The following is a 14,882-nucleotide window of genomic DNA, read 5'->3' on the forward strand; positions in this document are numbered from 1 at the left end:
CTCACTGATTTCTTACCAGTGTTGGCAGAATCAGCTAGGTTTATCATTTAATCTGACTGTTTAATCTTTGGAGCTGGGAATAGATGTATGCTCTCTTGTAAACTGGCAAAAGCAAGATCTCCCTTCCCACTTTCACTTCCCAGCAGTCTTGCCCTGCCCCCCATTCAAGAAGTGAAGGGAAAGGTAGGTCTCCACAAATGTAAAGCATCTGTTACGGGCTTGGGGCCTGATCTCATTCTCAGTCAAACAGGATTAAGATGTGTTTGCCCCTCTAAGATAGAGTTGGTTTAATTTAGGAGTTGTAATGATGTAGAAGAGAGGCTTCCTTTCACCTATGCAACTGTTCCCCTTTCAGGAAGCAGACAGTGTTTCTCAGTATCTCTTGTGAACTGGGACTATTGGGGAAGGAGCCACAAGGATTGGTCCAGGCTGATGGTGACTGCTGTAATTGTGGTAAAACAGTGACCCATCCCCTAGGGTTTGTTGCTGTAGGTATTAATGAGTAGATGAGATAATGAAACTAAACAGAATCTTGGGCATCTTTCAACATATGTGTGGTCAAGGCAGTGGGAGGGAAGCAGTTCTTTGGCCCATTGGGACTGTGAGGGAGGAGGGAGAGAGCACACCAGTACCCATTTCTGGACACGGTGTTGACAGAGATTGACAGTGTTTGACGATTTTTCAGGAAATGCTTTTATCACAGTAGTTCTTTAGTTGCTTACAGTAGATTTTGAAAGGTTCTATAGAATCACAGGTTAATTTTACTTTAGCATTTGTTTAACTTCTGTTGCTGTTTTTGGCTTTCTGACAAGATTCTGCTAATCAGTTTCTGTCTTTCTTGTTTATGCATTGCAATGTGTGCAGATCTTGCCACCTATGCTCTTCCTCTCTTTTTACCTTTGATTATAGAAAAGGCTTTAAAGAATGTAATTTGTATTGATAGAAAGAAACTGCCAGGTACCTTGTGTGCAGGATACAGGTATTTTTATGTTACTCATTGAAATAATGTGAATAACAGGTATCAAATAAGCATGATCTGTGAGTCTGCAGAAAATGTTTCAGCTGAAGTGGTGTGGCTCCAGACATGTCACAGTGTTTTAGCAAGACCTGAAATGAGGAAAAGGAAGAGAGATGAACAGAAAAAGGGACCAGTCTCTTTGAAACACAGAGCAGAAAGATTCATTGGTAGGAGTGAGCATTGGGGTAGCAGATACACACATCAGAATTACTGCGTCCACATGAGGGAGGGGAGGAGCTGCACTCTTTGTGTTCCCAGGAGCAGGTAAACCCACATTGATCGAGTCTCAGACTAAAACTTCTCCTGGCTGTTCATGTTCATTACTGCATAGATTTTGAACAACAGCCTTCCCAACTGTCTGCTTATTGCCATGAGATAGAAAGGAACTCAGCATTCTCTAGAATTTGAGCATTGTTTCAGTCTTGTTGAGATTTCATAGTAATCAATTTTATGTTGCCCAATGTTGAATTTTGCAATTCATTAATTTTAACAATTATACAAAAATACAGAATTTTAACAAACTCTGTATGTGGTCTCCCGCTGTTTGGAGAGACTGTATTTTCACTGGGCATGTAGTTTCAGAATTTTTTTTCCGCAGGGGCAAAGATAAAAATTATTTTACCAGAATCACTGGAGTGCTCTGGAGAAAACACCAATTACTTTCCTTGCAGTATATGAAAGCTCACTTGTTGATTCTGGCTGCAGCATCTTATCAGGAGAAATCAGAAACAGACTACAAACTTTCAGTTGGACTCAGTACTATTAATAAGCCTATTACTGATGGAAAAAGACATAAAGCTTCTTATGCCCGGTGTAAATGTTAGAGATTTCAAATTAGATGTGTTTATTTGTTAAAGGGCTGAACATGAAAATTTTGCTTTTAACTAATTCAAATAATTTGACTCATGCTGTTCATGTAATTTAAAACCACATTATTTTAACCAGTTTTAAAAAGATAATTAGATTTATTTCTGAAAATAAAAGTTGTTTAACTAAAAGACATTCTTTGAAATGGAGAAAAACAGTCTAAATATCAAAATTGATGGAAGCAAAAGTATAAGTTCTGTTGAGTGTTGGAAAATGAGTTTCAGATGACAAAAACTTTACTTAAAAACTGTCTGCCCATTTTTTAATGGATGGAAATACAGCTCTGGTAGATCTTTTGTAGGGAAATGAACTACAGGAGGATGTCTCGACATCATTTGTTGCCTCAAACCAGGAAATAAATTACAAGATTTGCAGAAACTAGGTTCTGCAGCACTCATCTGTTATAATTTAAGATTTTTCATCAAACTGCAGAGTTGTGCAATGATATATCTGTGTGCATACATAAACATACAGCAAGTTTTATTGGACAAAGGCTTTTGCCTTTAATGTAAAACCTACCTGTAAAAGGAATCACAGTTCACAGTTGGTGTTTATATCCAGTTGTCAATGGAAGAATAGGTAGGGTTGAACACAGTCTTGAGGACAACTTCAAGATGGTTTGGGAGAATGTCTACTGAAGACAACTTCAAGATAATTTAGGAGAACGTGTACCTCTTTTGATTTTTATGATCTATCTTTTCAAGGTAGTTCTTGATAATTTCTTTTGGAATGGATAGCAGTCAATTGACAGACTTCAGAGAGATGGCTTTGTGCCTAAATAGTGTAAGGAATTGTTTTCTGCAGAAGATATCCCCACTTGGTCAAGCAGCACACTCTCATTTCTTTGCCTGGGAGCTTGTGCTGGGTGCTCTGTTTGAGGATGTGCCCTGCAGCCTTTGGCAGGTGCCTGCCAGGCTCTGCTCCTGGGCAGGGACACTCTTGGGCACCCCCAAACCCGGTGTCACCTCTGTGGAGCTCTGATGTAAATGGTTGAGTTCTCCCTGGTACCTGGCTCTTCAGAGCTCCTGAACTGCCTGCTTCCCTAAGTGCAGCATTGTTCAGGGTTCACAGCAGTTCCCATTCTGTTCTCTGGAGTGGATGTGCCACTTAAAGAGGAAGGCTATTTAAATAACTGATGCATTTGAGAAATGCAGTCACCATTGAAACAGCAAAAAAAGCAAAAAAGAGATTTTTTTTACACCAAGTATGCAAATTTTAGTATGAAATCCATAATTATCAGTATTTGCTTAAAGGCAGAGTTGGCAGAGTAATAAAATGTGTCACAGTTTGAAGAGCAGCACAATCCCATAGCTGCTTGTGTTACAGGCTGTAAACAGGAAACTATAAAACATATTCATGGCATACTAAAATGTTTGGAAACATACTGGAACAGCATAGAGGGAAATGTTTAAATAAGATCTTACAGTAAGATGTTATTAAATAGAAAAGCAATGAACTGTACAACAAAAGCTTGATGTGTAAGTTATCAAATCTTTGCCTTTCCTGCTAGAAATAAAAAAAAAAAAGTAGATTAAAAAATTATAAATGGTAAATGGATGCTAGTGGGAGTGCCTCACTAAAGTACAGATTATACAACAAGTTAATGAAACTTCAGATGTTTTTAAGAAATTGCATAGTTCCTCTGTTTAAGTGAGAATTAAAATATAACAGACATGCATAAGGTAGGGAAATGTCTTCATGCAAATAGTTAATTCATAATTTAAGAATGCCTATTAAGAGGAGGAGGAGGAGGTGACTGTATACATCAGGGGATATCCTGTTTAACAGTATGCTCAGCTTTATTGCAGCCTCTGTTTGAAATACATGAAATGCTGATTTTTCTATAGGTTGTTGTGGTTTGAAATGGATATACTGTGTACAAAAGCATGTGGACATAATAATTAATAATGCCACATCCATTCTGAGTGAAAGAGCAAAAAACACAATGCTGAGCTGGACTGTGCTAACAGTAGTGTTAGTTCAACTACACAGAGAGATAATATGGAAATAAACCTCATAAATCCCACTGTGTAGAAGAGGGAGAAGGTACTCATTTATTTTTTCCCCAAATCAATTCATAGTAACAACCCAATAATTATTAAAATACCCATTATTGTAAGTCCAAAATGATTGTAATTGCAGAAGTGTGGTGTAAAGCTAAGGAAGGAGATGTTAATCTGCAAGGAAGAGTTTAAATAGGGAATTATGATATCCTTGGCTTTCTGCTGTGTAGCTGTCAGGCTGGGGCAGCTCGCTGGTCAATAGTGACATTCTGTGTGTCAGTGAGCAGAGTCTCCTGATACCTTAACCTGCAGTTCACACATTACTGAAGCTCCAACTGTCGAACATTCAAGTCCCTTGGTACCACTGCAGCTTCCAGACTCTCCTGACTGGCTCATGTTTCATTCTTTGGCAATTTGCCCTAATGATATCCCTCAGGAGCTTTCAGACCCCCTTCTTTTCCATATTTAATCGTGTTATATTAATCTGAGGGCTGAGCAAACTAGGCTGCACAAATTGTAATTGTTTGTGATTTCTGTTGCAATGTCTTATAACTGCTTTTTTTCATTTTTAGCATAAAAATACGTGTACAAAATTGTAGTGTAATTTTTTTATTTACAAATCTAAATGTCCAAGACAGCCAGGATGTGAACACTTTAATTGCTGATCTGTTTCACAAAGAGGATTGTTTTTTTTTCCCTGTAAAATCCATAATGTTTTAGCACTTGCTGTATGGGCAGGATTTACATTTTCTTTTTTGCTCTTTGTTTTTTTACTGTGAAAGTTCATGTCTAATAAACAGTGCTATTATCAAGTTAAACTCAGGTAGTAATTTTGTTGTGATATAAAACATTAGGACAGCCTCTTCTTTTCCATCAGCTTAGTAACTTCTGCGTGGGGCATTCTCTTAAAATGTTTTTCCCTTTTTTCTATGAAATTTGTAGTGCTACATAGGATGGATATAAGCTGCCATGTTGTGAGCAGTCTGGATTTTTTCTCATTCTGTTGTAACTCTGTGCCTGCATAATAAAATAACAAAAGTTGAGAGACTCCCTTACAGCAAAGATAGATCAAATCTGAATTCTTTACATATTACAAGATTATTTTGTTCACTTGTGGCATGAACTTGGCCCCATTTCTAATGAATTCCACACTTACTTGTTTCTTCGTTTTGGGGGTGAAGTGGTGGATGTAGTGTTTTTGTGTTTGTTTTAGAAAACCAGAGATGTCCATTTGGAGTGGTAAGCAGTTTGTAGCACCTCCTTTCTTGGTCAAGGAGTCCTTCATTTTCCATGGTCCTTGTGCCAGGCTTGGAAGTCTCTGTTTGGGAAGGGAATGTTGGAAAATTGTGATTAAGATGCTTTTCTGTTACAGGGAATATTCACTTCATATATATATTTTTTTTATAAGATAGTTTGGAAATCAAGTTAGTGACACAGACAGGAGTTGATCCTGCTCCTGAGTTTAGTGCTGTTCTGTGGTTTCATGCAGCTTCAGATCAATTCCAGTTAAAAACAGCAGAAATGGGGACTAGAAAACTCCTGAGTCTTTCCCACTCAGTGGAGCCCAGTGAAGCTGAGGTGCACTTCAGTCCTGTGTGTTCATGGCAGTGCTCATGTTTGACCATGACTGCATCAAGCAATTCATGATTATTTCCCTTTTTCTAAGGGAATAGCTGAGCAGGGAGGGCTGACTTCTTAGCCTGCCTGCTTGCAGTTGTTGTGCTTGTATACATACATCAGAGTTCTTTGGGGATGTGTTTTGGAAATCCAGAGTAATTTACAAAATATATAATAGGTGGTTTGGGGAGGTTAAGCTTTTTGCATGTCTAAAGTTAATTTAAGATTTTGTATTTTCTTTTTATTCGTGTTTTTTTTTGTTGCCAATTCTGTGTGTATATTTTTATTTTTAGTTAACTGCTTGTGTTCATGCGTCAGCTGCATTGTTATATCCAATGTATTGGCAACATATTTACATCCCAGTGCTTCCTCCACATCTTCTGGACTACTGCTGGTAAGACAGCTAACCTGTTATCCCCATTTCTGAGATTCTCACCTGTCTTAGAATTCTGAGTATATGATGAAAACACTGACTCTTTAGTGTGACTGAAGATACAGGATCCAGTTTATGCAAGCACTCAGGCCAGTGCTTAAAGGATGACTTGACTAGGGATATTCCAGCATGCCTTGATGTGGTGCTTGAATTGGTATCTTGAATTACAGTGCTGGTTGCTATTAGTGCAGCATTTAGAATCCTATTTGTAAGAACTGTTTCTGTTTTATTGATAAGAGAATTCATTCAGTAATCTAAATGCAAACATGTTACAGTTTTATTTGGCTCTTATTTTAAGTTGAAATACATTATGCTTCTAGAAGCATTCAAAAAAACCCTGATCATTTTTTCCAGAATCAGATTTTAGTATTCATCAGTGATTTAGTATTTGTGTTTTTGCTCAGCCAGGCTCAGGGTTCTAGCCAGCACCTTCCCAAAAGAGCTAAAAAACTCCTTTTGGGACTCCAAAATTTTATAATAAGAATTCTGCTTCTCCTGATGTGTTTCTGTTCACATGACTGATTTTGTGGGTTTGGCATATTTTTAAGTTGAACAAGAATCACTTTTTGATTCATTTCTGATCCTTCTAGGGGATGATGTTTCCACATGCCTGTATTTCACAATTTCTTGCTTTTATTCAGAATAGTGGCAGAGATTACAAATGAGAGTTTCCATTTTCCCTTTAAGCAGGAATATCCATCCCTGGAGATTTTCACTTTACCTAGACCCTCTGGGTCTGTTATGGAAAATGAACCATTTCAAGCTGTTCTAGAGATTAGGAATTATTATTATTATATATAAAACCTGAGACCCAGCCAGCCAGATACTTACCAAGCTAAGTCTGTGTTTTCTTCATAGAAAATAAACTATGCTTATGTGTTTGCTGGGCTTTATGTTGTGGGTTTTGGTTTGGGTTTTTTCCCCCTCAAACCTATGAATGTATTACTGTTCTACTGAACTCAATCTAGTCTAATGAACTTTGTTTTTCAAACAAATCCTCATTATGTTTCCTTAAGTGTCTTTGATAGTTTTTCCTGAAGTTCACAATATTTGTCCATGGTATATATTTTTTCTGTGGTAGTTCTTACAATTCATGTCTGTATTATTTGTTGTTTTAAAAAAGAAAACAAATGTTTTTCTCCAACTCTTCCTGTTACTTACAAGTACAGCTAAGCCTTTCATCTTTAATGATAGGTTTTTTTTGAAGAAACTCTGTCCTAATTGTTTCTCCTTCTGCCTTTGATAAAATATACCAGGATGGGGTAGAACTTGGGTGTGTTTTAATTTTTGTATTACTTGAGCTTATGGCCAGAACCTTTGTGATTTTTCACATAGTCCAAAACTGCTGTTCTGAGAAGGCAGATCAACACCTTTATGTAAGCTGTACCCTGTAGAGTGCATCCTGAATATGAGAAGATTTTTTTTTTTTCCATTTCCCCTTCTAAGCCCACATAATGTTCCCAGAAATAACAGTATTAGATGCTGTACACAGCTCCATGTGATGATGGTAGTTGGGATTCCAGGTCACAGTGGTATGACCTGAGAAATTTTTTTACTCATTAAAAAGGATCATGGAGATTCTTAAACTTGTGAAATTTATTTATATCTCTTATTCTTTTTCACAGTAGTACAATAGGGTGGAGTAAAAAGTTCCCCTATTTTAGAGATGTTCAAAAGGAAACATAAAGTTCGTGGAAAGAAATGCACAGCTGATGAATTTATCACAGTAATTCAGATCTTTTGACTCAGATTTTTGTGCATTTACATTTCTCTTTCCGTTCATCTGAATGGTGCTTTTGTGAGACAGGTTGGAAAAGTGTAATAAAAACACATAAATGACTTAGCTTTCCTCATGTTCTGGTGTATTAACAGTAAATAAATGTTCTCCTCATAGGCATATGATATATCAAGTTAAAAAACCTTGACGAATTCTTAAGGTCAAAGTTTGTAGTAGGTCTCACCTAGTTTGCAGTCCAACAGGATCATGCCAATTTAAAATTAATAAAAGAATGCAAAAGTTATTTTGCATACTTTTATTTTTTATGGCATTTTGATAAGTAAAGTTCATTTTATAAAAGTGCCATTTTATCTCAACGTGCATTTTTATACCTAGAAATTTCATTGTCAGTGTTTCACTTGGACTTGTTGGAATGTCTCCTATGAAGTCTCATTTTCTTAGTGTTGTCCTGAAATGGCATTCAAATATATGAAGTAGGGGAATATCAATTGAATAATTTGTTCATTCTATGGAAGTAAGGATTTTTTTAAACAAAGATAAAATACATTTAAACCTATTAATTTAAAGATAGGCCTCATTCTGTAACCTTTTTTTTTTTCACATTAATCATATAGCATATTTTGAGAGAAATACACTTTTTTTTTTCTATCAGTTGGACTAAGAATCTTCATAATATCATCAAGATAAAGGATACAGTTCTGTGGGGTTAGACTTTGATAAATTACATTAAGTGCCTAGCTGGTACATTTTGTAAGCAAGAAAAAAAAAGTATCTTTGAGCAAAACAAGGCTGTATTAAATGATTTCAATTCTTTCACTTGCCTTTTTAATTAAAAAATCTATTGATTTCTATCCTGGTGCCTGATTTACAGGCTGGTATTAGGCCTTATGTAACAGATGATGCTGGAGTAGCCCAAAGCAGAGGGGCAGTGTGGACTGCACCACCCTCAGGAGTGGCAGGCTGGGAGTGCCAAGCTCCAGGGGAGAGCAGAGTGTCTGTTCATGGCTTCAGGAGGGGCTTTGTACACCCATGCAGCTCAGCTCGGCCTGGAGTGCCATTGTGGGAGCTGCACTGTGAGAATTGGAGTGACCATCCAAAAAAGGAGATGGAAGAAATTTATTTTTCTAGAAGATAGCAAAATATAGGCTGAGAAAGTAATATTCATTGTAGGTGCAGCAAAAAATCCACGGCGCAGTTAATAAAAATTTTATATTATATTATAAAAATTGATTTCTATTCTACATTTAAGTAAGTAAAAGGAGACTGTTGCACTCAGTGGAGTGGGTGGCTGGCTTTCAAGAAAAATTACAAAAATTAAGTTTGAACATTGATACAGTAATTATATTTGAATAAAATTATTTTTTGTGAAACAGAAAGCTAATTTAATGAAATTTCTGTCTAATATCTTGGCAAACTAAATCACCAATATTAGAATATATGCCAGTTTTGTCTGTGGATGATAAAGCATCTGTTATACTGGTGCTCTGTTGAGAATGTAATGCAATCAGAAAATTGAAGTTACAATTGCAATAGGTCTTTATGAGATTTGGTCTCTTCTGAATTAGGATATACATACGCCTGTTTTCGTGAGAACGGGGCAGTTATTTTCCAATTAACTTGGATGTTTTGCATAACATAGTAATTATTTTGGGCAGTGATACCATTGATTGATATTTTTGGTGATAACATGCATAAGCAAGAGAAAACTCTACAGCAGCTCCCAGTAGTATCATAGTAAGCAATTTCATGTGCATATTACAGTCCTCTGCTGTTAAGACTTCAGAATCCAGCAGTAATAAAATTACTTTTTGCTGAAAACGATTAAATTGACTTTCCATGCCTGCAGTTTTTATTTCATCCATTTTCAAGATGTGCTTTGTACCTTTATTCTGTTAATTTCAAAATTGAAATGGTGTAGCTGTTGCTTTGTTCTGTAGAGAAAAGAGCTACATGCTTCCCTTTTTTTATGGCAGATTTATTAATGGAGCAAATCATCAGCTATCTTAAGTCAGCACAGGCATGGTGAAGCTACTGGCACAGTGTTGATGTATGAGAAAACAAGTGTGCATAAAATCCATACATGACATAGCCCTTGTTTTCACTGCAGTTTTGCCTGTTCACATTGTTTTTAACATTGAGATATCCTGAGGATCTATTTTGCTGTCTATTCTGAGGATCTCTTTTGCTGCTTATTCTGCAGTAGAATTCTCAGTAACGTGTCAGCCATAATCATTCTTAGTGGCTTGGTTAAATATGTTACACAGTACAGAGCATTCTTTAATCTATGGAATGGTTTAAAGCTGTTTAAATGCTCTCTGAATATATATGGCTGTCTGCTCTGGAGTGACACTCATTTACAACTCCATGTAATTTGTGTTTGCTTCACAAAGACATAAGGATTAGCCTGGATGAAGTTGTTAGGAAGTGCTAAATTTTGTCAGTACTGGGCTAAGAAAAAGATGTGTGGAAAAATAGAGGCCTCTTTTCCTTTCTGGAAGCCCCATTGCCTAGAAACCTTAAGCCATGACAGTTTGCAATTTCAGCAAGCCTGTATTTTGATATGATAGACACCATGAAATCTTGTTTGGGCCTCAGTCTGACTGGGCTTTTGGTTTTGTTAGTTGGTTTTTGTTTGGATTTTTTTTGCATTGATCCTCTCCTGTGGGACATTGTTAATGAGAGCAATTGGCTAATCCATAGGGTGTACAGATTTTTCTAAAATGGGCTGTAGTTGCAGGCAGGTGAGAATTGCTTTTTCTGGTCCCAGAGGTGGGACCAAATGGATGAGACTGCATGTACTGATGCAGTGAAACCTTGCCCCATCTTTGGGAAGTCAGTCACCTGTCAGTCAGTGCCACTGGCTCAGATCTGTGATCAAATTATTGCCATGAGAGAAATTACCGTGTGTGAGTTGTGTACCCTTGCATGTCATCTTGCCTTCCATTATTTTTCAGGGATTATTTTTATTTATTTATTTATTTCTCTGTGGTCTGTTAGTGATTCATTTCCCATTGAGTTGCCTAAACCAGCCTGTCAATTGCTAACTGCTCTGGGAGTGAATATTGTCAGTAATCTCACAGTACCCAAAAGTCTCATGGTGATTGTTGAGGTTGTTTCCTTCAGTGCTGGACACTGAGTATATTCTTGGTCAGATGTTGCCAGAACAGAAGATTGTAGGAAACCATGATAAAGAAGCCTAATTCAGTTTCTTGCTTGCATATTGCAGGAGGTCTTACTGCAGCAGCTTTTTGTGGATATTTGCTCTCTTTGGAGAATACAGTTCCTTCTCTTATGGAAATTGGAAAGGAGAAGTTTATTATCTTGAGTTAAACAGGATATTATACAGCTTCCAAAGGCTTGCCTGGGAAGGGTTCAAAACCAAAACTGGTGGTAATGATGTTTGTGTTGCACTGTGATGATGGTAAGCAGGACCATGTCCTCCAGCTGGTGTTTTAAAACCAGCCCACTTTGGGAACATCTGCTGGGTTAGCTCAATGTGGTCAGTTATTGGAACTGGGTCTGGAGGAAAAGCTGTGGTGCCTCCTTGCTCATGCCTCATAGTTTGCAGCAGCATCCTTTATTTTGTTGTCACCTTTACTGCAGAGTGAACCAAAATTTTCCTTGCCTAGTAAACATTCCTGTATCAACTGTGTTCATTTAATACTGTCTTAAACAGTGACTGTCTACTAGGGTCTTATGTGCCAAGATTTAAAATACTCCATTAGTGTTATACGTAAAACTTGATGTTTTCCACTCCTTTCCTGCAGTGCACCGATGCCTTATCTGATTGGTGTCCACTTAAGCTTGATAGAGGTAAGTTTACTCTACTCTTCAGTGTACTGGGAAGCATGAGGTGTGTGTGCCATAAAAAAATTGTAACAGAAATGTTTTAGAAAAAATCCCTGTATTTTAGCATGCAGAATTACAAAATTTAGGCTTCATATGCTTTACTAAGTAAAAAATGTCATTCATTGAAATCTTACTTTTGAAGTGTTTTATGAAGACATGTAGCTTTACATCATGATGTTCTCTGTCTTATTAATAGCTCAATGGTAGCTGTTTTCCTGCCTTTTAGTACTTTAGCAGCAGATTTTTCCCAGTAATGAGGAAAAATTTATTTTTCGGGAACAGGTAAAATTTCTTTTGGAGTCACCGTCACTCAGGTGTGGGCATTATTGTGATTTCCCAGATAATTTGTGTTCCTGTCACTCTGAAAACTTGCATGTAACCTCCATCCCATAACATTTCTAACTATTCCTTTAGAAATCAGTATTTTTTGCCAAGAAACAAGAAGTGGCTTTTACAGATTTGATCGTTAAGCCACTCAGTAGAACTCAGCTGACTGGTACATAATAGCTGGGTAAGAAATAGTTTTGCTTTTTTTTTTGCCATAACCATTTGATTATGCTGTGAAGCCTACATGTGCCATCTGATTATCATGCAGAGTAGATAATTGATTTGGGAACATTATTTGATTTGCACTTCTGCTAAAGCAGTTTCTAAGGATCAATTCACATCTGCTAAGGTGATGGAGTGGGTTCTTCTCTGAGCTACCAGCACTTTTGTTTATCCAAAAAAAGGCCTTCTATATCTACACTTCTCAACTCCAGGCACAGCCTTCTGTGCTCCCAAGTCATTATGACCTGCATGCATCAGTTGTAGGATCTTGATTAGGATGCTTTTTCTTATTCAATAAGGAAATAATGGAACTGAAAGATCTGCCCTGAAAAAAGAAGTCAGTTCCTTCAGGAATTATTTCCTGCACTGCATTATTATGTATTATTGTAGGACCGTATAGAAAAGAATTCTATCCCTTTTTCCTGAAAGAACAAATTGTTTAATTCTTAGCTGCTAGCCAAGTACACTGATGAAAAGGCATTTTATCCATTCTTCTGTGGTAATAGTAGGCATCACATGCTTGATACTTACATAAATCTGCAAATAATTGTACTTTTACTGGTTTTCATCTGATTATATGATTAAAATCCTATCTGATTTTCACAAATACGAGAGAATGAAATGTTGTTATGAGGTGTGTGTAGTTCCAATATATATTTATCCAATATATTCAAGTGCATTCTGTATAAATTCCTTTCAGAGATTATTAATAAAACCTTAGTGTTTGAAGAATAGGAATTATTTTTAAAAATTACTCTGAATGCTGTATCTAATTCCCAGATTCTACATCTGAAGCTCCAACTGTTTTTTGCCATTACTGTCCTTTGTATAAAATCATCATTTGTAATTTAGCACAATATAAGAAAAATGTGCTTCAGGAGGACACCATAGTAAATTTCTTTATTTTTCTTCCTAACAGAAAGTAAAAAATAGATCACTGGAGGATGTGGTTTTGCTGAATGTTGACACAAACACTCTAGAAACCCCTTTTAATGACCTGAACAACCTGCCTGGTGAAGTGGTGAGTCTTAGACATTTCATTCTTTCTTATATAGGTGCTTGAATTACTCATAATTATTTTTGCCTCGTTTTGCTAACTGCTGTAAAAGGAATAAGGGGGTGAAAAGCACCTAGTGCAGACCCCTATATTTGAGATTTTTACCTTTTTGACAGCTGAGGAGACGTTGAATGGAACATCATATTCCTTATTGTAAAAGTAGGATCATAATTATAAAGCTAGCTGCATTCATTAGGCAGAGCTGCTTTAAACGCAAGAGTCTTCTTCATCTCATCTTAATCATTATATTACAAAGTAGGCATTTCTGTCTGCCTAGTGGCATGTCTTGCAAAAGAACCAGAGAGTTTTTGAAGGCAAAAAGAAGAAGGGGGCCAATTATCGGCTTCTGCTTCCCTGCCACCTGCCAGCGCTTTCCTTTTAATTAATGATCTGATGGCACTGGTCAATATAATAAGAAATGCTTGTACAGTTGGGGTCAGAAAATTCAGGCTTTGATCTTCTTCAACTTTGTGAAACATTTATTTGTTTTCTCTAAATTATTTCAGTTTTATTTTAATCTCTTCTATCCTGCTGAGGGCTGCGTGAATGAAAACCTATACTGTTTGTCATTTGCTTTGGCAGAGCAAAGACTGCTTACTTAGAATTCTATTTGTAAATTAAACTGCAAACCCAGTTTGTCATAAAAGACATCTGATCCTTTTGAAATGACGAAAGCTGTCTTTTGTCTGTAAAGGATGATAAATTAAGTGCCGGTTCTTTCTGGACTTTGATCTTGCAGAGGGTGCCCCCCCTGCTTTTTTTGCCTTTTTTTTTTTCTTTTTTTATTGCCTATAGGAGAATGTACTCTGTATATCATTTTAAACAGTCACAAAATTCACTTATCTTGTTTTTCCCAGTAGAGCTCTAAAAGAATATAATTGTGAAACTACTGTTTTCATTATTCAATTAAAGATGCACAAGCTGTCACAAATAGTTGTCAAGACAAAGAATTTTATATCAAAATATGAAATCAAAGAGTTCCATTTTCTGAAATTGTAAATCGTAAAATACCCCTGTTGTAATCAAAGTAAGATCCTGTGGTGGCACACTGTGTCTTTTCTTACTGTTGATAATTTGTATATATTTAGTATAATAGAAGTCAAACTCTTGATGATAACATTTGTGACACTTCCCTTTGATTTTAATGATCTAAAAATAAGTCTAACCATTTTTATAGATCATCTGGTCAGTCTTTGGACTCAGTATCAACTGTAGTTCAGAAATGTAAAAGACTATAAAAATTATTGTGATGTTCTATGGTTTACATTAATGTGTTTATTATTAAATTGGTATATTTTTGTGATGTTTTGTGATTGACATATGCGTGGATACTTGCACAAACATATATACAGTAACTTTGACTGTACTCTGTCATTTGAGAGTATAACAGGTAAAGAAAGAGTCATTTCCTGGTGTGTCAGGAGCTTTAACTGGACTTCCACTGGGTGAATAGGGTTGATGTTATAATGTCATGAAGGCCTGCATGCTAAATAATAGCTGGATGTGGAATTGAGAATTAGGCATCATATTCCAGGAGATACTGGAGTTGCAGCTGGAGGTCGTTTGAAGAGCCAAAATGGATCTTTGTGCAGTAAGAGGCACTTGTCATGTGTTTTACAGGTGCATATCAAAATGATTTCTAAATAAGCAGGCTAGCATGAAGGAAATAGGGATACATATCTTCCTACTTCTAGAAGTTTATTTTCTCCCAGAGTATATGCATGTTATTACTGCAAATCTTAATGTAGGTT

The 14,882-nt window shown here is 36.5% G+C and overlaps 1 protein-coding gene across 5 annotated transcripts in view; it reads left to right on the plus strand.

Annotated features, from left to right (window-relative positions):
- DENND1B (DENN domain containing 1B) overlaps positions 1-14,882 on the plus strand; it is a 150,698-nt gene that overhangs the window by 87,701 nt on the left and 48,115 nt on the right. For all 5 annotated transcript variants that reach the window (XM_059854461.1, XM_059854462.1, XM_059854464.1 and 2 more), the window contains 3 exons: positions 5,799-5,899; positions 11,444-11,489; positions 12,994-13,095. In XM_059854461.1, the coding sequence (XP_059710444.1) occupies positions 5,799-5,899; positions 11,444-11,489; positions 12,994-13,095 (249 nt within the window). The remainder of the gene's footprint in view (positions 1-5,798; positions 5,900-11,443; positions 11,490-12,993; positions 13,096-14,882) is intronic.

This window comes from Haemorhous mexicanus, chromosome 9 (assembly GCF_027477595.1).
Source record: "Haemorhous mexicanus isolate bHaeMex1 chromosome 9, bHaeMex1.pri, whole genome shotgun sequence".
NCBI classification, from domain to species: Eukaryota; Metazoa; Chordata; class Aves; order Passeriformes; family Fringillidae; genus Haemorhous; species Haemorhous mexicanus.